Source organism: Schistocerca piceifrons, chromosome 11 (assembly GCF_021461385.2).
Source record: "Schistocerca piceifrons isolate TAMUIC-IGC-003096 chromosome 11, iqSchPice1.1, whole genome shotgun sequence".
Taxonomy (NCBI): Eukaryota; Metazoa; Arthropoda; class Insecta; order Orthoptera; family Acrididae; genus Schistocerca; species Schistocerca piceifrons.
Genome location: NC_060148.1, coordinates 42,263,363 through 42,287,539, shown reverse-complemented (window position 1 = coordinate 42,287,539; position 24,177 = coordinate 42,263,363). Strand labels below are relative to the sequence as shown.

At 42.6% G+C, this 24,177-nt stretch overlaps 1 protein-coding gene across 1 annotated transcript in view; it reads left to right on the top strand.

The window, feature by feature from the left end:
* Positions 1 to 24,177, top strand: part of LOC124720026 (tRNA-dihydrouridine(47) synthase [NAD(P)(+)]-like) — a 227,880-nt gene that overhangs the window by 101,611 nt on the left and 102,092 nt on the right. The window contains exons 5-6 of the mRNA XM_047245275.1: positions 3,450 to 3,604; positions 19,299 to 19,493. Of these exons, the coding sequence (XP_047101231.1) occupies positions 3,450 to 3,604; positions 19,299 to 19,493 (350 nt within the window). The remainder of the gene's footprint in view (positions 1 to 3,449; positions 3,605 to 19,298; positions 19,494 to 24,177) is intronic.

The window sequence follows — 24,177 nt, the reverse complement described above, 5'->3', positions numbered from 1 at the left end:
ATCTCTTGCCTATCGCAAAGTCCCAAGTGACTGAAATAAGGCACAGGTGACTTCTGTGTATACGAAGGACAAAAGAACGGACCTGTAAAATTACAGGCCAATGTATGTAACATAGGTTTGCTGCAGAATCCATGAACATATTACCACTTCGAATATAATAAATTTTCTTGAGACCGAAAAGCCTGTGTCCACAAATCAGCATGGTTTTAGAAAGCATCACTCATGTGAAACTCAGCTTGCCCTTTTCTCATATGATATACAGGGTTATTACAAATGATTGAAGCTATTTCACAGCTCTACAATAACTTTATTATTTGAGATATTTTCACAATGCTTTGCACACACACATACAAAAACTCAAAAAGTTTTTTTAGCCCTTCACAAATGTTCGATATGTGCCCCTTTAGTGATTCGGCAGCCATCAAGCCGATCATCAAGTTCCTCCCACACTCAGCGCAGCATGTCCCCATCAATGAGTTCAAAAGCATCGTTGATGCGAGCTCACAGTTCTGGCACGTTTCTTGGTAGAGGAGGTTTAAACACTGAATCTTTCACATAACCCCACAGAAAGAAATCGCACGGGGTTAAGTCGGGAGAGCGTGGAGGCCACGGCATGAATTGCTGATCACGATCCCCACCACGACCGATCCATCGGTTTTCCAATCTCCAAGAAATGCCGAACATCGTGGTGGAAGTGCGGTGGAGCACCATCCTGTTGAAAGATGAAGTCGGCGCTGTCGGTCTCCAGTTGTGGCACGAGCCAATTTTCCAGCATGTACCAGATACACGTGTCCCGTAACGTTTTTTTCGCAGAAGAAAAAGGGGCCGTAAACTTTAAACCGTGAGATTGCACAAAAAATGTAAACTTTTGATGAATTGCGAATTTGCTGTACGAATGCGTGAGGATTCTCTACTGCCCAGATTCGCACATTGTGTCTGTTCACTTCACCATTAAGAAAAAAATGTTGCTTCATCACTGAAAAAAAGTTTCGCACTGAACGCATCCTCTTCCATGAGCAGATGCAACCGCGCCGAAAATTCAAAGCGTTTGACTTTGTCATCGGGTGTCAGGGCTTGTAGCAATTGTAAACGGTAAGGCTTCTGCTTTAGCCTTTTCCGTAAGATTTTTCCAAACCGTCGGCTGTGGTATGTTTAGCTCCCTGCTCGCTTTATTCATTGACTTCCGCGTGCTACGTGTGAAACTTGCCCACACGCGTTCAACCGTTTCTTCGCTCACTGCAGGCCGACCCGTTGATTTCCCCTTACAGAGGCATCCAGAAGCTTTAAACTGCGCATACCATCACCGAATGGAGTTAGCAGTTGGTGGATCTTTGTTGAACTTCGTCCTGAAGTGTCGTTGCACTGTTATGACTGACTGATGTGAGTGCATTTCAAGCACGGCATACGCTTTCTCGGCTCCTGTCGCCATTTTGTATCACTGCGCTCTCGAGCGCTCTGGCGGCAGAAACCTGAAGTGCGGCTTCAGCCGAACAAAACTTTATGAGTTTTTCTACGTATCTGTAGTGTGTCAATGAATGGAGCTACAGTGAATTTATGAAATCGCTTCAATCATTTGTAATAGCCTTGTAGATGTGCATTACGTACAGTCGGTGCTAAAGGGCAAAAACTGAGGTTGAAGTACTCTGTTTCTAATGTTAATCTGTCCATTTTCAAGGGCAACAAGCAGATCAGCTACCTGCTACTTTTGTTATATGCTTTGAATGAATTGTTGTTAAGTTTTTAATTTATTACTTTTACCAAATTTTTTTCCTTTTTTATTATTTCATTGAAATGACAGACAGGTCTTTAATTTTTGGAACCAAATATAGCTTTGTACTTCATTACTTGTAAAAATATTTCCAGACTACGGTTCATACCATTTTGCAATAAAACTTACGTCTAGCGATGACAAAAAACTGCCGTACAGACTGAGTGGGGTCAAGTCTTGCTCATTGCACCTATGTATATGCCTTAAACCGTGGCACATCACAGCAGACACATTATTGTCTCATCAGTGCTGTACCAATTCTTATGCCATTTGTTTGTTGCTCATTTCTGTCATCAGTGTTATTAAAACAGCACTGATCATTTTCCCCAGTTTCTACAATAAAGCAGTATTTCAAACCAATTGAAAATTTTACTTGCAAAAATTAGTCATTTTTTGTAAAAAAAAAAAAAAAGGTTATTTAAAAATGAAAATTTTAGCATTGCTGCTGTGGATAATTAATATTTTGGTTCTTTCACTCGGTTATTAGTAAAAATGAAAAATACATGTTACAACCAAGCCCAAACAAATACAGAAAAATACCGGTTATACAGGACTACAATAACGGTATCAGTTTTAATTGGACGGCTTTTCCCATCCCTGTCACCGAGGGGAAGTCCTAGCTTATGCAAAAGTAAATTATTTATCAGACAGAAACTGCATAGAGAGCAGAACCAAACTCTTGATGTGCACAAGAGAGTCATGTTCAAGAGGCAAGAAACGAAAATGCGGTGCTATTCTACGTTACTCATTTAAGCTATGCATAATAAATGCAAAACAATTATTTGTATTGCAGAGGGGTCAGTGATTAATTTCATGACAGATATTTTTTTTTGTATTAGTGTGTCTGTTTATTCGAATAATTATCTAGATAGAAAAGTTATTTGAATACTAAATTCATGTCGAAGCTGTCCAAGTTGACGGTCATGTATATGTGGTGTGTGTGTGTGTGTGTGTGTGTGTGTGTGTGTGTGTGTGTGAGTGAGTGAGTGAGTGAGTGAGTGAGTGAGTGAGTGAGTGTGTGTGTGTGTGTGTGTGTGTTTTTGAATGAGTGGTATGTGTTTCTCTTTCTTTTTCTGATGAAGGCTGTGGCCAAAAGTTTGTGTGTCATTTAATTGTGCCCATCTGCAACTTAACAGATAATCTTTACAGTAAGTAGCAATCTATCTTTTTGCACATTGTTGTTATTTGAATACTAGCTGTCTGTGACATAGACGTCTGTGTGCAGTATGTATCTAAAAGAGTAAATTTTACCAGGAAATCGAATTACTGTACAGTAATAAAATTCGAATAGACAAAAAATGCAGTATTGTCTCTCTCTCTCTCTCTCTCTCTCTCTCTCTCTCTCTCTCTCTCTCTCTCATATAGCTTCACCTGTCACAGATTGCAGCCGTGTGTGTGTGTGTGTGTGTGTGTGTGTGTGTGTTGCATTTGCATGAGTGCACATGTGTATGTTCTCTGTGTCCGCCAAAGGCGTTATTGGCCAAAATATGACTTTCTGACAGTCTTTTTGTTGTGCATGTCTGTTACTCAGCATTTCCTCTATGTGGTTAGTAGCAACTATCCTTTTCATAATATTGTCATATTTATATATTTTTTCCTCTTTCAAACAACAAAAAATACCTTTGTCCCCTCAGTTTAGCGTTAAACCTAGCTGTCTGTAGCAGTTTCTTACTTATTGCAGAAGTACGAGAAAATGGGAAATCGGAAGAACCGAAAGCTCCCATCTCAGATGAGACTGCAGAAGATAAGCCTGCAAACTCAGAAGGGTCTGTGAAGACTGTGGGTGCCGTCACAGATGAAGACGTGATAAAGTCTCGACAAGTAGAGAAGAAAAAGGTGAGTCTATTTTCAGAATTTACTTGACCAGCACTGTATCTGCTTGTCTGCAGACTTCTGTGAAATGTGACAATTCAGAAGAATTACAGTACTAAATGCAGTAAACGAGAAAGTCGCTGATGGACAGCAAAGTCTACTAGTGTAAAAATGAACATTAAAGATTAAGTAGTAGTTTCTTCATTTGTTGCACATGTAAGTCAAGTTTATGTACATTTTCCTTTAAGTGAATTTATTGTACTGTGTTTTGCAAATTGAACTGTTTGTGACAAAATGGAGGTTGCTAAAGAATTAAAAGTTATTGCCAAACCAAAAGTACTTTCTCAAGAATCAGAATTCAAAGTTGTGTGAAAATTTTCTTCTTAATCAAGTTCCTTGATTGTTCGTACATGTTATAGTAGTATTTTTGCTCAGAAATACAATGTGTGTGTGATTAAATTTCCAGTTTCAAAGCTCTGTAGAAAGACAAACGCTGCTCAGAATGACATCAAATGTTGAACAGCATATTATTGATGCAGTGGAAATGTCACAGAACAAAAAAATTTGGCCAATAGATGGCACTGTAAGCATCAGAATATGCACACCAACAGACACACGGTACACGGCTGTTTGTCAGTTTGTGTCCAAAATGCCCAATGTGACTGCTTGTAAAGCTCTTTTACAAGAATGGTGACTGTGTACCAGTAGCCATGCAGAAGTTCCAGGCACTCACGGGTATGAAACAAGGCACTGGACCGATGACTGCTAATGGTGTGGAGAAAAAGATTACAGAATTCAAAAATTTGTGCTTTTGAAGTGAAATGTAGCAGAGGGAGGAAAGATGTCAGTCTGATGTCTGTCGAAGATGTGACCACAGCATTGCAGGAAGGGTCGAACAGTGGTGCGCAATGAGACGGCGCGTGGGGAGTTGTACGTACTCGGAGATGCCTGCGAGCACGGTCCGTAAAATCTTATGAAACACCCTGCATTGCTATTCGTACACAAATACCTATGTTCAAGAGTTGCTTCCTGTTGATCTGCCAGAGAGACAAACATTCACTTTGGAATGTCTTGCTGGTGGGAAAGTGTACAATGAATGGCCGTGAAACATTCTGTGGACAGACGAGGCCCATTTCCATCTCCAGTATGCAGAACTGCAAAGTATGGGCAACACAAAATCCGCAAGCACATCAACAGGTACCACTTCGTTCTGCAAGGGTGACTGTGGTACGGGGTGACGGCATTTTCTATCGTAGGGCCATATTTTTGTTTTTTGAGGAGATGAATCCTGTACCATCCTGTACCATCATTGGTAAACGCTATGCAAGTCTTTTGCACACAAATGTCAGTCCGACCCTTCGACAGCACGGATGTGAGAGTAGGCTTATTTTAATGCTAGGTGGCGCTCCTCTGCACATTGCGCAGCCAGTGAAGCAACTGCTGCTGGGACATTGTGGAAACGCTAGAATTATCAGCCGTCATTTCCCTACAGCCTGTCTGTCCAAATGACCTATCTTAATTCGTGTGACTCTGGGCTGTGGTGTTGTCTGATTGATGTTGGGTTCAGTGCTCCGATTTTGAACGTAGCTGAACTGAAGGTGTGCATTGTGCAGTGCTTTAAAAACTTATCTCATTTTGCTTTTTATGCAGTATTTGGCCCCAGGACATTCAAAAACAGATCTGGTGGATGAGCTTACCTAACCAACCGTGCCACAACTGTTAACTGCCAAACTTGTGCACATTGAACAGTATGGAAGGTGTAATGTGCAGCTGAAACGTATCGTATTGATCCGTCATTTGTAGCTGACCACATTTACGTTAAGACTTTAACAGTGCCATTGGTGAAATTTTCATTTCTTCCCTGTGACATTTCCCCCTGAATCAATAATATGCTGTTCGGACTTAACATCATTCTGATCAGTGCTTCTCTTTCTACAGAATTTGGAACTTGAATTATGTTATGAGTTATGATATATCCCTCACTGATGGAGTTACCCCATTTTTGTTGCTAAACAGATTTTCTGTCTACTATTAGAAAGTAATTAAAAAAAAAAAGGTAGAGTTGGAATATTTTATGCTGTGAAGTGATGCAAGTGCCTTTTTTCAAATAGCTATTTTCTACTACGCGGGTAATCCCAAAAGTAAGGTCTCCTATTTTTTTATAAGTACATAGACCTGTTTATTTCTACAATGGTTTACATTAGTTTACAGCTTAAACATTTAGCTATTTTTCGACATAATCACCATTTCTGTCGATGCATTTTTGTAGACTCTGTGGCAGTTTTTGTATGCCCATGTCATACCAGCTCACCGCCATACTGTTCAGAAAGTTATGAACCACTTCTTTCACCTCGTCGCTGGAGCTGAATTGCTTTCCGGCCAGATGTTCTTTTAACCTAGGGAACAGGTGATGCTCACTGGGTGCCGAATCAGGACTATAGGGTGGGTAGGTGATTATGTTCCACTGAAACAGTTGTAGCAGAACAACAGTTTGCCAACCAATGTGTGGGCGAGCGTTGTCATGGAGAATGTGTATGCCCTTGCTCGAAATTCCTCTTCTCCAGTTCTGAATTGCTTGTTTGAGTTTTTTCAGTCTCACAGTACCTGTCAGCATTAATTGTGGTCCCAGCGATTCAGCTCCGACGACGAGGTGAAAGAAGAGGTCCATAACTTTCTGAACAGCATGGCGGTGAGCTGGTATGACATGGGTATACAGAAACTGCCACAGCATCTACAAAAATGCATTGACAGAAATGATGATTATGTCAAAAAGTAGCTAAATGTTCAAGCTGTAGCCATTGTAGAAATAAACAGGTCTATGTACTTACAAGAAAATAGGAAACCTTACTTTTGGGATTACCCTCGTACTAATGCGATGAGAATATGCGTGAGAAAGTGCTAGGCTGAACTTAGCAAATTTTCTCTCCAGTCCTTATAAATAAAAATGTTGCACTTGCTTTTCACCACTGTTATTAATTCAGCACAAATTTCCACAGTCAGTAAGTTTACCAAAATATTGATATGTGCTAATTCAATCAGCCATTACTTTCTCAAGATCAGTCCAGAATTTCTCCACAGTCTGTCGATCCTTTCTGTTAGCAATGTTGGTGGGGCCATGAACATTAATGAAGGTATATTTCTTGTTAGTGCACTGCATGTGCATTGTGATAAGGCGGTTGCTTATGGGGCGCATATCTCTTAAGGAGTCTATTATATTTTTATGTGTGACAAAAGCCATTCCCAGAAGTGGAGCACCTTCAGCAATAAGTTTTTCTGTTTTACACTTAAAGATGCAATAATTTTCATAATCTATTGTGGCTTCATCTGTGAATTGTGTTTCTTGAAGGGCTAAAATCTGAATTTTTTGTCAGTCTAGCTCCTGTACTAGGCCATGTGATTTTTCTGGTTGCATTGGAGCGTCAGGGTTGCTACAGGAAAATCAGGGAAATTTGAAAAAAAAAAAAAAAAAAAGAACACTGGAAAAAACCTCGTTTTTGTCTCAGTTGATGAAATGGCTTCCCTACTGAGATGTCGCACATCGTCGGTGGCTGGGTGCAACTGAGTTTGTGCTCCGCTTCCCTACTCCCTCATTCTTAATGCTTCTCCCCTTCCTACCACTCCCCTCAGCTAGGAGTCAGTGCTGCCACCACTTCTTGCTGCTAGCCCAGCAGCTGCCAACGAGAGGCAGGCAGACATGATATCTGATTCTCAGAGACTGTTGACACAGCGGATGGAGACGGTGGTCATGTGTACGTGTGTTGTGTCTGAGTGATTGTCTGAATGTATCTGTGCTCTCGTATTCTGACAAAGGCTATGGCAAAAATTTAGCTGTGAGAAAGTGATTGTCTTTTCTATGTGCCGTGCGGGATTAGCCGAGAGGTCTAAGGCGCTGCAGTCGTGGACTGTGTGGCTGGTCCCGGCAGAGGTTTGAGCCCTCCCTCGGGCACGGGTGTGTGTGTGTGTGTGTGTGTGTGTGTGTGTGTGTGTTTGTCCTTAGGATACTTTAGGTTAAGTAGTGTGTAAGCTTAGGGACTGATGTCCTTTCTTTTCTATGTGCCTGTCTGTGGCTTCGCAATCATCTTTATGGTGAGTTGCTACCTTTCCTCATTGGCATTGATTCTCAGAATATTTGCACAAGCTATCTGTTGCACGGATTGATCACTGTGGTCTCATTTCATCGCCATAGTGTCTGAGATGTATGAATAGCTGGTCACGCATGTGGACTTCCATGATGGGCCAAACCCACAGGCCATTTCTGTTGTTATCACTAACAGATTGGGTCTGCCGATCTGAAGACCGTAGCTTCCCACTAATCTGCGGGCCCTAACTGTCGGATCTAGTCTCGTCGATCTGCCTGCAGGCCGGGTCTGTCTGTGTGTGGTGTAATGCGGCGGATTTCCGTGGTTTATCCGTGGACCCAGGATTACGGTGCTCCTCGCCACAAGTGATGCTTTTCAGGAATTGCGACTGTCTCACTGCAAGTACATTGTATAATGCGGCATTTTATAGATAGTTTATTTATTCTAGTACATTTTGGCACTTTGAAAGTAGTTTATATATTAGAAAGTATGTATGATAAGAAGAAGAAATTTGTGGCAGTCACTGGCAGTAGGTTTGCTAGGTACTCGTGTATTTCTTGAAAGAAAAGTCACACAGTACCTGTAAAATAATAGACATAACAAAGTTGGTAATAACCGACAGTACCGACAGTAGTGAACATTGCTTTTTTATTGGCAGTCACCTATAGTGTTGGTTTACACAACTCTTTCACACCTTATACACTTCTTTAAAGGGGCCTACTTTTTTCTGAGGTTATTTCTGAAGTCAGTGAAGGTATTTTAAATCTGTCTTGTAACTCTAATGAAATACGTTGTATTTTGTCACCAAATGTGTTGTGTTTTATTGAAATAAAAGAAAATCGGTGATCTTAATGAAACATATATACAATTTGGCTTGCTTTCTTTGTCCAGAAACTGTTCATTACAAAACATGTTGATGTTAGTACTTAAGATTTTTGCTCACACGTTCAGAAATACGGAAATCTTTACATTTTTTGTCAACTTATATCTTACCCTTGAGATCTCAAAATTTGTCAGGGAAAAATGCTATATCTTGTCTGGAAATCAGGGAAATATCAGAGAATTTCACTTGGGGAAACTTGTGGCATCCCTGAGTGTTCATACTATACTATACTATATTGAAATCAATATAATAGAGGGAAACATTCCACGCGGGAAAAATATATTTAAAAACAAAGATGATGTGACTTACCATACGAAAGCGCTGGCAGGTCGATAGAAACACAAATAGACACATACATACACACAAAATTCAAGCTTTCGCAACAAACTGTTGCCTCATCAGGAAAGAGGGAAGGAGAGGGAAAGACGAAAGGAAGTGGGTTTTAAGGGAGAGGGTAAGGAGTCATTCCAATCCCGGGAGCGGAAAGACTTACCTTAGGGGGAAAAAAGGACGGGTATACACTCGCACACACACACATATCCATCCACACATATCCATCCACACATATCCATCCACACATATACAGACACAAGCAGACATATTTAAAGACAAAGAGTTTGGACACAGATGTCAGTCGAGGCGGAAGTGCAGAGGCAAAGATGATGTTGAATGACAGGTGAGGTATGAGTGGCGGCAACTTGAAATTAGCGGAGATTGAGGCCTGGTGGGTAACCGGAATAGAGGATATGTTGAAGAGCAAGTTCCCATCTCCGGAGTTCGGATAGGTTGGTGTTGGTGGGAAGTATCCTGATAACCCGGACGGTGTAACACTGTGCCAAGATGTGCTGGCCGTGCACCAAGGCATGTTTAGCCACAGGGTGATCCTCATTACCAACAAACACTGTCTGCCTGTGTCCATTAATGCGAATGGACAGTTTGTTGCTGGTCATTCCCACATAGAATGCATCACAGTGTAGGCAGGTCAGTTGGTAAATCACATGGGTGCTTTCACATGTGGCTCTGCCTTTGATCATGTACACCTTCCGGGTTACAGGACTGGAGTAGGTGGTGGTGGGAGGGTGCATGGGACAGGTTTTACACCGGGGGCGGTTACAAGGATAGGAGCCAGAGGGTAGGGAAGGTGGTTTGGGGATTTCATAGGGATGAACTAACAGGTTACGAAGGTTAGGTGGACGGCAGAAAGACACTCTTGGTGGAGTGGGGAGCATTTCATGAAGGATGGATCTCATTTCAGGGCAGGATTTGAGGAAGTCGTATCCCTGCTGGAGAGCCACATTCAGAGTCTGGTCCAGTCCCGGAAAGTATCCTGTCACAAGCGGGGCACTTTTGTGGTTCTTCTGTGGGGGATTCTGGGTTTGAGGGGGGGGATGAGGAAGTGGCTCTGGTTATTTGCTTCTGTGCCAAGTCGGGAGGGTAGTTGCGGGATGCGAAAGCTGTTGTCAAGTTGTTGGTGTAATGGTTCAGGGATTCCGGACTGGAGCAGATTCGTTTGCCACGAAGACCTAGGCTGTAGGGAAGGGACCGTTTGATGTGGAATGGGTGGCAGCTGTCATAATGGAGGTACTGACGCTTGTTGGTGGGTTTGATGTGGACGGACGTGTGAAGCTGGCCATTGGACAGGTGAAGGTCAACGTCAAGGAAAGTGGCATGGGATTTGGAGTAGGACCAGGTGAATCTGATGGAACCAAAGGAGTTGAGGTTGGAGAGGAAATTCTGGAGTTCTTCTTCACTGTGAGTCCAGATCATGAAGATGTCATCAATAAATCTGTACTAAACTTTGGTTTGGCAGGCCTGGGTAACCAAGAAGTCTTCCTCTAAGCGACCCATGAATAGGTTGGCGTACGAGGGGGCCATCCTGGTACCCATGGCTGTTCCCTTTAGTTGTTGGTATGTCTGGCCTTCAATAGTGAAGAAGTTGTGGGTCAGGATGAAACTGGCTAAGGTGATGAGGAAAGAGGTTTTAGGTAGGGTGGCAGGTGATCGGCGTGAAAGGAAATGCTCTATCGCAGCGAGGCCCTGGATGTGCGGAATATTTGTGTATAAGGAAGTGGCATCAATGGTTACAAGGATGGTTTCCGGGGGTAGCACATTGGGTAAGGATTCCAGGCGTTCGAGAAAGTGGTTGGTGTCTTTGATGAAGGATGGGAGACTGCATGTAATGGGTTGAAGCTGTTGATCTACGTAGGCAGAGATACGTTCTGTGGGGGCTTGGTAACCAGCTACAATGGGGCGGCCGGGGTGATTGGGTTTGTGGATTTTAGGAAGAAGGTAGAAGGTAGGGGTGCGGGGTGTCGGTGGGGTCAGGAGGTTGATGGAGTCAGGTGAAAGGTTTTGCAGGGGGCCTAAGGTTCTGAGGATTTCTTGAAGCTCCGGCTGGACATCGGGAATGGGGTTACCTTGGCAAACTTCGTGTGTGGTGTTGTCTGAAAGCTGACGCAGTCCCTCAGCCACATACTCCCGACGATCAAGTACCACGGTTGTGGAACCTTTGTCCGCCGGAAGAATGATGATGGATCGGTCAGCCTTCAGATCACAGATAGCCTGGGCTTCAGCAGTGGTGATGTTGGGAGTAGGATTAAGGTTTTTTAAGAAGGATTGAGATGCAAGGCTGGAAGTCAGAAACTCCTGGAAGGTTTGGAGAGGGTGATTTTGAGGAAGAGGAGGTGGGTCCCACTGTGACGGAGGACGGAACTGTTCCAGGCAGGGTTCAATTTGGATAGTGTCTTGGGGAGTTGGATCATTAGGGGTAGGATTAGGATCATTTTTCTTCGTGGCAAAGTGATACTTCCAGCAGAGAGTACGAGTGTAGGACAGTAAATCTTTGACGAGGGCTGTTTGGTTGAATCTGGGAGTGGGGCTGAAGGTGAGGCCTTTGGATAGGACAGAGGTTTCGGATTGGGAGAGAGTTTTGGAGGAAAGGTTAACTACTGAATTAGGGTGTTGTGGTTCCAGATTGTGTTGATTGGAATTTTGAGGTTTTGGAGGGAGTGGAGCTGGAAACCAGGAGCTTGGATAGTTTTTTTGAGGTGGAGGGTGGCATGCTGTTCTCCTGGTTTCCCACCTTCGGAAAGGAACTCACTCACCCTTCACAACCTTTCCAGCAAACCTCAATCACATCTCATTGCACACAAACCCAGTCTCTCCCATCTACTCAATCTCCCACTTCCAGCTCCACTCCCTCCAAAACCTCAAAATTCCAATCAACACAATCTGGAACCACAACACCCTAATTCAGTAGTTAACCTTTCCTCCAAACCTCTCTCTCAATCCGAAACCTCTGTCCTATCCAAAGGCCTCACCTTCAGCCCCACTCCCAGATTCAACCAAACAGCCCTCGTCAAAGATTTACTGTCCTACACTCGTACTCTCTGCTGGAAATATCACTTTGCCATGAAGAAAAATGATCCTAATCCTACTCCTAATGATCCAACTCCCCAAGACATCATCCAAATTGAACCCTGCCTGGAACAGTTCCGTCGCAGCGGGACCCACCTTCTCTTCCTCAAAATCACCCTCTCCAAACCTTCCAGGAATTTCTGACTTCCAGCCTTGCATCTCAATCCTTCTTACAAAAACCTTAATCCTACTCCCAACATCACCACTGCTGAAGCCCAGGCTATCCGTGATCTGAAGGCTGACTGATCCATCGTCATTCTCCCGGCGGACAAGGGTTCCACAACTGTGGTACTTGATCGTCGGGAGTATGTGGCTGAGGGCCTGCGTCAGGTTTCAGACAACACCACATACAAAGTTTGACAAGGTAACCCCATTCCCAATATCCAGGTGGAGCTTCAAGGAATCCTCAGAACCTTAGGCCCCCTGCAAAACCTTTCACCTGACTCCATCAACCTCCTGACCCCACCGACACCCCGCACCCTTACCTTCTACCTTCTTCCTAAAATCCACAAACCCAATCATCCCGGCCACCCCATTGTAGCTGGTTACCAAGCCCCCACAGAACGTATCTCTGCCTACGTAGATCAACAGCTTCAACCCATTACATGCAGTCTCCCATCCTTCATCAAAGACACCAACCACTTTCTCGAATGCCTGGAATTCTTACCCAATGTGCTATCCCCGGAAACCATCCTTGTAACCATTGATGCCACTTCCTTATACACAAATATTCCGCACATCCAGGGCCTCGCTGCGATGGAGCATTTCCTTTCACGCCGATCACCTGCCACCCTACCTAAAACCTCTTTCCTCATCACCTTAGCCAGCTTCATCCTGACCCACAACTTCTTCACTATTGAAGGCCAGACATACCAACAACTAAAGGGAACAGCCATGGGTACCAGGATGGCCCCCTCGTACGCCAACCTATTCATGGGTCGCTTAGAGGAAGCCTTCTTGGTTACCCAGGCCTGCCAACCCAAAGTTTGGTACAGATTTATTGATGACATCTTCATGATCTGGACTCACAGTGAAGAAATACTCCTGAATTTCCTCTCCAACCTCAACTCCTTTGGTTCCATCAGATTCACTTGGTCCTACTCCAAATCCCATGCCACTTTCCTTGACGTTGACCTTCACCTGTCCAATGGCCAGCTTCACACGTCCGTCCACATCAAACCCACCAACAAGCATCAGTACCTCCATTATGACAGCTGCCACCCATTCCACATCAAACGGTCCCTTCCCTACAGCCTAGATCTTCGTGGCAAACGAATCTGCTCCAGTCTGGAATCCCTGAAGCATTACACCAACAACCTGACAACAGCTTTCGCATCCCGTAACTACCCTTCCGACCTGGTACAGAAGCAAATAACCAGAGCCACTTCCTTATCCTCTCAAACCCAGAACCTCCCACAGAAGAACCACAAAAGTGCCCCACTTGTGTCAGGATACTTTCCGGGACTGGATCAGATTCTGAATGTGGCTCTCCAGCAGGGATACGACTTCCTCAAATCCTGCCCTGAAATGAGATCCATCCTTAATGAAATCCTCCCCACACCACCAAGAGTGTCTTTCCGCCGTCCACCTAACCTTCGTAACCTGTTAGTTCATCCCTATGAAATCCCCAAACCACCTTCCCTACCCTCCGGCTCCTATCCTTGTAACCGCCCCCGGTGTAAAACCTGTCCCATGCACCCTTCCACCACCACCTACTCCAGTCCTGTAACCCGGAAGGTGTACACGATCAAAGGCAGAGCCACATGTGAGAGCACCCACGTGATTTACCAACTGACCTGCCTACACTGTGATGCATTCTGTGTGGGTATGACCAGCAACAAGCTGTCCATTCGCATCAATGGACACAGGCAGACAGTGTTTGTTGGTAATGAGGATCACCCTGTGGCTAAACATGCCTTGGTGCACGGCCAGCACATCTTGGCACAGTGTTACACCGTCCGGGTTATCAGGATACTTCCCACCAACACCAACCTATCCGAACTCTGGAGATGGGAACTTGTTCTTCAATATATCCTCTCTTCCGGTTACCCACCAGGCCTCAATCTCCGCTAATTTCAAGTTGCCGCCACTCATACCTCACCTGTCATTCAACATCATCTTTACCTCTGCACTTCTGCCTCGACTGACATATCTGCCCAAACTCTTTGTCTTTAAATATGTCTGCTTGTGTCTGTATATGTGTGGATGGATATGTGTGTGTGTGCGAGTGTATACCCGTCCTTTTTTCCCCCTAAGGTAAGTCTTTCCGCTCCCGGGATTGGAATGACTCCTTACCCTATCCCTTAAAACCCACTTCCTTTCGTCTTTCCCTCTCCTTCCCTCTTTCCTGATGAGGCAACAGTTTGTTGCGAAAGCTTGAATTTTGTGTGTATGTATGTGTCTGTTTGTGTTTCTATCGACCTGCCAGCGCTTTCGTATGGTAAGTCACATCATCTTTGTTTTTAAATATACTATATTGAAACATAAACTGAACAATCATTAACTTGGGCATAAGCCATACTGTTATAACATAATACATTGTGGCATATGTTACAGAACAAACTACTACTAACTGGACTACTATACGAAGCAATATACTTTTATTGCAGAATATTACAAAAATTTGTATCATGACTGAGGCATGGCAAAACTTGCTGAACAAGTTAATAAACTGTCAGTTGCAGCAAAAACTTTAAAGAAAGTACATAATATGTTATTCTTTGAAAACACGAGACATACGGAATAACACTCACCTATTAGTGACACAGTTTTGTATTATTTTTTTATAATTCTTGAAAACAAATCAAATCAATAGTTTTATGCCACCGAGAACTAACCCAGACAGTATGTCTTTTGTGAGACAGACAGCTCCATTAGAGAACTAATGACTGAAACTACATCTTCCTTGCATCGAATGAAAGATGGTGCTGTTGGCATGTATCACATTCTGTGGTTGGATGGAATTTTAGTTTTTACATCCAGTAAAGGTCTGTAGCCTAAGATGTGAGTGTTCCACAAATACGATATGGTTACTATGCCAATACTTGCTTAAATACACTCTGTGCCTTTGCCTTTCGCTTTGGTGCTAACTACCACACCAGTCATGGTAGTGTGGCTTATAAATAGAACTGATGCATTTGAAAATGTGAAAGTAGAATTTTGTGGCAAATTTGTTGATGTTGTAATTTAGGTAAACTCAAATGGTTTTATGAAGTGGGATGCCACAGATCACCATGTATCCTACTTTACAGATCAGATTGTGTGAAGATTCATGGACATCCAACCATTTAGTGCGTAGTTGTAGTTTCACTGTTCTTTTACCTCTGCCCGTAGACGCTCATGACAGAGCACGTGAACGTTCAACCAGCTTCACCACATTTGAGATACTAGTTCACATACTCTGCATAATAATAATCTGTCCTTTGTCAAAGTCACTGATCTCGGTGGATTCCCCCATTTGTAGCCCATATCTTCGCTAGTGTGAACCCCAGTCTGTGCCTGTTCCACTTACATACTTTTTCGTTACTGCGTCATTTGCCAGCAATGCTACCAGGTGGCTTCTGATGTCGCGACGGCCGTGGTCACAGTGTCTTGGCTTAACAGTATCTGTGGCACATTTGAAAGCCCACACATTAGTTACGTGTTACTCGCCAGCAACAGACAGCTTCTTTCCACAATTGTACTCAAACACACGCTATTTCATACCACTCCACTTCCAGTGCGCAATCGTCCAGTTTTTTCTATTTCTGTTTTTCATTCACGTTTTTCCTGACCGTGGTTTTCAGTTGTTGAAGATTGAAAACATCAATGTAGTTGAACAGGCTTTGTCCCACATACTTTAATAATAGGTTAACACATTTCACTGACCGTGTGCACGAATGGGTTCCATGATTGCTCTCTTCCTCCACCAAACATAATGTTCACTATATCTTGAAATGTTACTGCTAGTATTTGCTGCTGGAGAGTACTTAACCAGGGTACCACTTCCATGAATGAATGTGATCCGCCAGCTGTGTGTTTGTACAGGGTGTTTCAAAAATAACCGGTATATTTGAAATGGCAATAAAAACTAAACGAGCAGTGATAGAAATACACCGTTTGTTGCAATATGCTTGGGACAACAGTACATTTTCAGGCAGACAAACTTTCGAAATTACAGTAGTTACAGTTTTCAACAACAGATGGCGCTGCAAGTGATGTGAAAGATATAGAAGACAACGCAGTCTGTGGGTGCGCCATTCTGTACGTCATCTTTCTGCTGTAAGCGTGTGCTGTTCACAATGTGCAAGTGTGCTGTAGACAACATGGTTTATTCCTTAGAACAGAGGATTTTTTGGTGTTGGAATTCCACCGCCTAGAACACAGTGTTGTTGCAACAAGACGAAGTTTTCAACCGAGGTTTAATGTAACCAAAGGACCGAAAAGCGATACAATAAAGGATCTGTTTGAAAAATTTCAACGGACTGGGAACGTGACGGATGAACATGCTGGAAAGGTAGGGCGACCGCGTACGGCAACCACAGAGGGCAACGCGCAGCTAGTGCAGCAGGTGATCCAACAGCGGCCTCGGGTTTCCGTTCGCCGTGTTGCAGCTGCGGTCCAAATGACGCCAACGCCCACGTATCGTCTTATGCGCCAGAGTTTACACCTCTATCCGTACAAAATTCAAACGCGGCAACCCCTCAGCGCCGCTACCATTGCTGCACGAGAGACATTCGCTAACGATATAGTGCACAGGATTGATGACGGTGATATGCATGTGGGCAGCATTTGGTTTACTGACGAAGCTTATTTTTACCTGGACGGCTTCGTCAATAAACAGAACTGGCGCATACGGGGAACCGAAAAGCCCCATGTTGCAGTCCCATTGTTGCTGCATCCTCAAAAAGTACTGGTCTGGGCCGCCATTTCTTCCAAAGGAATCATTGGCCCATTTTTCAGATCCGAAACGATTACTGCATCACGCTATCTGGACATTCTTCGTGAATTTGTGGCGGTACAAACTGCCTTAGACGACACTGCGAACACCTCGTGGTTTATGCAAGAGGGTGCCCGCCCACATCGCATGGCCGACGTCTTTAATTTTCTGAATGAATATTTCGATTATCGTGTGATTGCTTTGGGCTATCCGAAACATACAGGAGGCGGCGTGGATTGGCCTCCCTATTCGCCAGACATGAACCCCTGGGACTTCTTTCTGTGGGGACACTTGAAAGACCAGGTGTACCGCCAGAATCCAGAAACAATTGAACAGCTGAGGCAGTACATCTCATCTGCATGTGAAGCCATTCTGCCAGACACATTGTCAAAGGTTTCGGGTAATTTCATTCAGAGACTACGCCATATTATTGCTACGCGTGGTGGATATGTGGAAAATATCGTACTATAGAGTTTCCCAGACCGCAGCGCCATCTGTTGTTGTTAATTGTAACTACTGTAATTTCGAAAGTTTGTCTGCCTGAAAATGTACTGTTGTCCCAAGCATATTGCAACAAACGGTGTATTTCTATTGCTGCTTGTTTAGTTTTTATTGCCGTTTCAAATATACCGGTCATTTTTGAAACACCCTTAAGTCTTCTCTTTCTGCACTCACGTCGCTCCTCGAAGTTGTGGTCCAGCTGTGCGGTGCCACTTGTAATTCTGCAGGAATATGCTGTGATAATGGAAGATTATGATTACTACCAACAAGCTACAAACTCATGTATTCACTTTTTTCAAAATCCTTCTCTATTTCACAGTCCCCATAACTCTTAATGATTCCCTTGTACAACATTTCACGCACTTTAAGTTTTCTTTGACGGTGTTATGATCTTTAACATTGATTCTCGTACAGATTTTTGCAGAAAGTGCTTTGTATTCCTACTCATCAGCTTTGGAACAAAGCAGAAAACACAGACTATATGCAAAGTTATTGCTCATGGAACATAGCATTAGCAGAGTAAGCAAGATTTTCATTGTCAGAATATTGGGTCGCAGCCAGCTGTATTACAAGTTTGCAGTGTTTGGAAGTGTGGAAAAGTGTGCTGTGTCACTGCCTTAATGATGATCACAATCTGACTAATAGCAACATTCCTTCTGCTCATTGTGTTGTATTAAAAAAGCTTTAATTTAATTTCACAGTCATTTACAGAAATATGCACTGCTTTTGAAGATGACTGTCTCTATAATGGGCTTTCACAAGTTGTCGTTCATTCCGTGTTAAATACAGTAATCGGTGCTAGGCATGCAGTCTTTCCTCTACCACTATTACTGTAAACTTAGGTTTCTACATAACTGTCTTTCATTGGTACAAAGAAAGTGGGACATGTTGCTACATTGAATAGCGATATGTACCACCACAATCTGCATCACTCAGCTGCCTAAATTCCAGTAAACAGGCATCACTATGTAAACACTCGTCGAAATTTCAGTCGTCTATGCCATCACAGCCAAAAATTTGTATCCTAAATGAAAATATACTTACTGTGTACTGTTCTGGTTGGATTAAATATGAATTAATTTATGAAGTTTGATAGTATTCTTTGTTACCTGTGATTTTGCTTGACGTCGTCTCCAATGCGACAGTGGAAGACTTTGTTTTCTTCTTGTTCGCAGGAATGTAATGCTGCAACATCCTGAAAATACCATACACACACATGTATAATAAATGTTATGCCATTTATTATGAAACCCAGTTGTAATTTTACGATTTTTATTATGCCTCTGTATGCCGTAACTTGATAAGAAACATTCTTGTACTAACCTTCTACAAACATGTGGAGATGAAAGCAGTAAAATCAAATAAAAACAATAATTGGTTTCCAAACACAGGGTCCAGAAAGGTGAAATCGCAACGCTACCCGCTGAACTCCAACTTCAGTCGGGCTCGTTGCTCTTTAAAAAAGACACCGGTCTTTCGACAACTTTGACAGTCATTTTCTCAGAAATGGTGGAGCAACTACAGGTAACCAGAGACGTGTGTTCACTTATTTTGACCCCTCTTCCACTGAATGAGGTATCTGAAAATCAGATTATGACACTTGTGATGTTCCCTCATCAGATGTAAACCTGATGATGCAGTTAGAAGCTGTGAAACCAGCCATTTCAATAAATGATAATTTGACAGCAGTTGTGGTTTTTCATTGATAAGGATTTTGACAGCTGTGGCTGCCCGGAGCATAAATTCTTTTGAGAACAGTTCATCTGCAAGCCATATAGTTTGTACCCGCATAGTTGGGAGCTTGCTGTACTGGCCAGTCTCTCTCTCTCTCTCTCTCTCTCTCTCTCTCTCTCTCTCTCTCACTCTCTCTCTCTGTAATTTTATAGAATTATTAAATGTCTTCGCCCGTTGTGGCCACAGATCGACTGGCACGACAAGCTGTACCTGTCACCACTGACGACGGTGGGGAACCTGCCGTTCCGCAGGGTGTGCAAGGAGATGGGTGCGGACGTGACGTGTGGCGAGATGGCGATGGCTTCGAGCCTGCTGCAGGGGGCCGTGCAGGAGTGGGCGCTCACCAAGCGCCACCGCTCCGAGGACATCTTCGGCGTGCAGGTGAGTCGGCAGGGGAGCTCGCGTTCTCGTTTCACTCTTGTAGCTGGAAAAATAAATCTAATGATTCTAAATTTCCCAGCTGTTTGATGATATTATAAACTGTTAATTGGGTCAGTAAGACTTTTGACCTGTTGTTTGCTGTTGTGTTGATTTGCCATTGGACTGTTTGCAGGCAGTATTACTGGGAAACTTACTTCCCAAATAGATACCGTATTTACTCGAATCCAAGCTGCACTTTTTTTCTGGTTTTTGTAATCCAGAAAACCGTCTGCGGCTTAGAATCGAGTGCAAAGTAAGCGGAAATTTTGAAAAATGTTGGTAGTTGCCGCCACAACTAACTTCAGCCGACGAATATATGTAGTGCTACACAGGCGTGCTTTGCAGGCACAAAGATAAATACTGGCGCTAAAACCTCTGCGTCAGTAAATAAATTTAAAAAAAAAAAGTGGAAGATGAGCTTTTTTCCTCCGCCCAGAGTTTCGACCACTGCATTTTCATACATTATCCAACGAAGTAAATACAAATTCCGTATTGTTCATCTTCAAATGTAGCAGCATTCCAATGTACTACAAAAATCCGACTGGCAAGACTGTTTGGGATGTTTATCAATATGGCCAACTGTATGTTCTGAATTTTTTCCTACCTGTGAGAAGAGATCGTTGCTAATAAGAACTTTTATGAATTGTGAATCACATGCAGTATTCTCTTCACCATAAGAATAGTAAGAATATAAACATTTTGCCATGTATTCTTTCGTGTTTGCTGCTATCTCATTTAAATCCTACGAAACTAGTGTGAGACAACAGCAAACACGGAAGAATATACATATGTAAAGTTAGTAATGATGAAAAAATACATGTACGGATTAAAGGATTTGGTGTACTTGCCGAGAATGTAACTTTAACTGGTGATGTAACCTTGTACTATAATTATTAATAAAATATGATCTATAACGTCAGCTACCAATCGCTAGACGTACATCTGGTGAACGGGGGCTCAAGGATGCAACAATTTGAAAAAAATCGAAAGCGTAGTGCCGCGTTGGCGCTGAGCGCCTGCGAGGCTGTATGATGCGACCCGCTTGGGCCGTTATATTCGTATTATTCTTATGCCTGATAGTGATACAGTCAGAAATGAAGCACAGCAATTAACTAGATTTTTAAATCTAAGATTACTCTAATTTCTGTTCAGAATGTAATGTACAAAAGAGGCATCTGCAAAGATTTTCAAACGGAGAAAAATTTTAGCTAAACTCTCATTCAGAACATCTTCTATCATACGCAGTCTATTATTTGGTTCTTGTTGATCATTATCAAAGAAAGCAGCAGTGTAAGTAACAACAAATAGCAGTCTCTTGCCACTGTTTTGTTAATGAGACAATTCCTCTCTTTTTTTTTATTGTAAGCGGCGGTAGCGCGCACAAAAGCGAGCCATGCCGCGAACGGCGACACGTCGTAAACACTCATTATCAGAATGCGACAAACAATGCATGACGCAGTACAATAATGCATTTTCAGCTTAGACTGACGTAAACACCTATAACAAAGAGAACGGCACTTATCAGATCAAAGAAAAATACGCAATCGATTCAAAGTACACAAAGCACGTGAAAAAGGAAGGGTACATATAAATACGGACGGAGCATCGGACGCATAGCAATGGCTACCTGGTAAAGCTTAACTGCGAACCTTACGACTCGAACCAAACTATTGTAACTGTATCGTCATTCATTCGACCTAAATTGTGTCTCGTATTACAATGGACCAACTTTGTTTCGATTTGGAGGTGCGGCCTAAAACTTTTCTCTCCCCTTGAATTTCGAGTCTCAAATTTCAGGCGTGGCTTAGATTCGGTAAATTTTTTTTTCCTTGATTTCGAGTCTCGTTTTTCAGATGCGGCTTAGATTCGAGTAAATACGTATATCACTGTAATAACCTATGTAACTGTATGCCTGTGTGAAATGTGTCCCCTCAATGTGGGCTATTGCTAAGTTTCCTTATAAGGGAATCAATATCCATACTATGATTAAAAGTGACTCTTTTTGAATGAAGCAATTTATGATTAATACTGTGTCTGTTACGTCTCAAGTTCACGAAAATGCCCATACCTCAGCCATAACCTGATCGCACCAAATGAGAAAGTGGCGGTAGCATTTAAATTGTATGACACGCATATCTTGCAAATGTCTTCTAAAATGAAGACAGGGATATGTCTGCCACATGGTAGCCAATTTTTAAATGATCGACACAGCGAAAAGAGCAGTTTGTAGTGATGACTGTGAGGAGGATCTACAACAGCTTGTTGATAGTGTTTCAACAGTAATACTGAAGCAAATAATTTCTCTCTCAGTGATTCAGATGGTGAAAAACTGCAAGACAGAGTTGAAAGTGCGTCTAGTTCTCAAAGTAGTGATGAAAATGACAATAATGCAATGAATGTGCACCACCTGTATCAAAACCTTCATAATAGGAGCATTTTTCAGTATGGTTCCCAACTTTTACTCTACCATAATTTTGATGATAGATCGTCATAGCTTGGCATCGAAGACAGATTTTTGCTGAGTCAGGTGACGACTTATCTGTATAGGTGGATGGGCAAAGTATCTATTAGAAACATTACATATGTAGATTGTGGACAGTTGAGAATGTGGGTCTCACGGGAAGCGTGCAAGGGATAAATCCCTGCAGTCGCACTATTCATCTGTGGCCTCGGTGGCTCAGTGATTCCTGTAAGCAGGGGATCCCAGGTTCGAGTCCCTGTCGGGGCACACGTTTTCAGCTGTCCCCATCGAGGTATGTCAACAACACCTGTCGGCAGCTGAGGGTTTCAATTAATTATCATTTATTCTAGAGAAGCTGCACGGTGATCAATGGTATCTGTTCTTTTGAGAACAGTTACTGTCTTCATATACAATTGGTCGAGTCTAGCATGAGCCACTGGTGGTACACCTCGCCCGATGGAAGGATTTAGTGTGAGCCACCAGTGGTATATACTGGTGTGTGCATGTTAAACAATAACTTTCATTACTGTTTACAGTTTCTTCAAAAAGTAAAGGTCCAGTGATGCTTCATCTGGATATTGCTACCAACACTTGCAGGTTTTGATTGTGCAATGGCTTTTCAAGCAGAGCTTGTGGCTTCTCCATTGATCATAATCATGTATTTTGTGTTTTAACGTGACCGGAGAGTTTGAAGTAGGCCTTGTCTGTGTAGAAGGTGATATCCAGAATATGAATGGTATTCCTCTCAATGAAAGATGTAAATCATTTGCAATAACATTAACGGATTCACTTATCATGATCCTCATCCTTCAGTTTGTGCACAGCTGTCACTTTATACGGGAGCAATTTCAGTGTTTGCCTAACACTTTATGCACAGCTGCACTCCCAGTATCTGTTTCTTGTGCCAACTTGCACAATGATTTTGCTGGGCTGTTTTGCATAGACTCAGAAAAAAAAACAACTACTTCTGTTTATGTAGTTTAGATGGTCTACCAGTTCATTCAGCATCTCACACCGTCCCTATCTGTCTAAATTTTTCAGTTAAGTCAACAAACCACATTACGATTAGTTTCAGCTTTTCCCAGGAATTTTTCAGCAAATGGCTTCTGCATTAAATATGTGTATTTGTAACCTTCAAAACAGTTGAAAGCACGGTCATTTTTAAACAAATTTCACTTCTAAGCACAAAACCTGGCTTCACTATCTTCCGTCAATTGAACTGAACAGTTAAACATTACAGAACAGTAGAATGAATTAAAAAACAATCATGTATCAGTGAGGAAAACTTTCTGCCAACTTGCATTCTGCCAGCTTTGTGTTAAACTTCTGACTCAATTTTCGCCCGTAGTCCAGTGCATGATGACTTTCCAAATGCTCTGCATATATATAGAGTCTTTTACCTGTTGTATTATTTTATTATCAATTGCAGATTTTACAATTTGCAACAATTTTGTTTGTTTTAATTTGCCGAAATCTTCCTTTTCCAATCTGTGAAAATGTTTTCACATTTGTATATGGATATTTGTAAATCATTGTTACTTTGACATTAGTATCTAGTTATCTGCAAGTAATAATGTTCCCATCGTCGTCTTTTTGTAAGGGTTTTGCCTCCCTCCCATCAGATGGATTTTTACTACCATTCCTGGATTATTTCATCCATATACATAATAATACTGTTTATATATATGTTCTTGTCTAAATCCCTGATTAAGCTCTATAGTTTTTTTTTCCTTGGTGTAAGTTACTTCTGTAATCTACATCTACGTCCATACTCCGCAAGCCACTTGACGGTGTGTGGCAGAGGGTACTTTGAGTTCCTCTATCAGTTCTCCCTTCTTTTCCAGTCTCGTACTGTTCGTGGAAAGAAATATTGTCGGTATGCCCCTCTGTGGGCTCTAATCTCTCTGATTTTATCCTCATGGTCTCTTCGCAAGATATACTTGGGAGGGAGCAATATACTGCTTGACTCCTCGGTGAAGGTATGTTCTCGAAACTTCAACAAAAGCCCGTACCGAGGTACTGAGCGTCTCTCCTGCAGAGTCTTCCACTGGAGTTTATCTATCATCTCCGTAATGCTTTCGCGATTACTAAATGATCCTGTAACGAAGCGCGCTGCTCTCCGTTGGATCTTCTCTATCTCTTCTATCAACCCTATCTGGTACGGATCCCACATTGGTGAGTAGT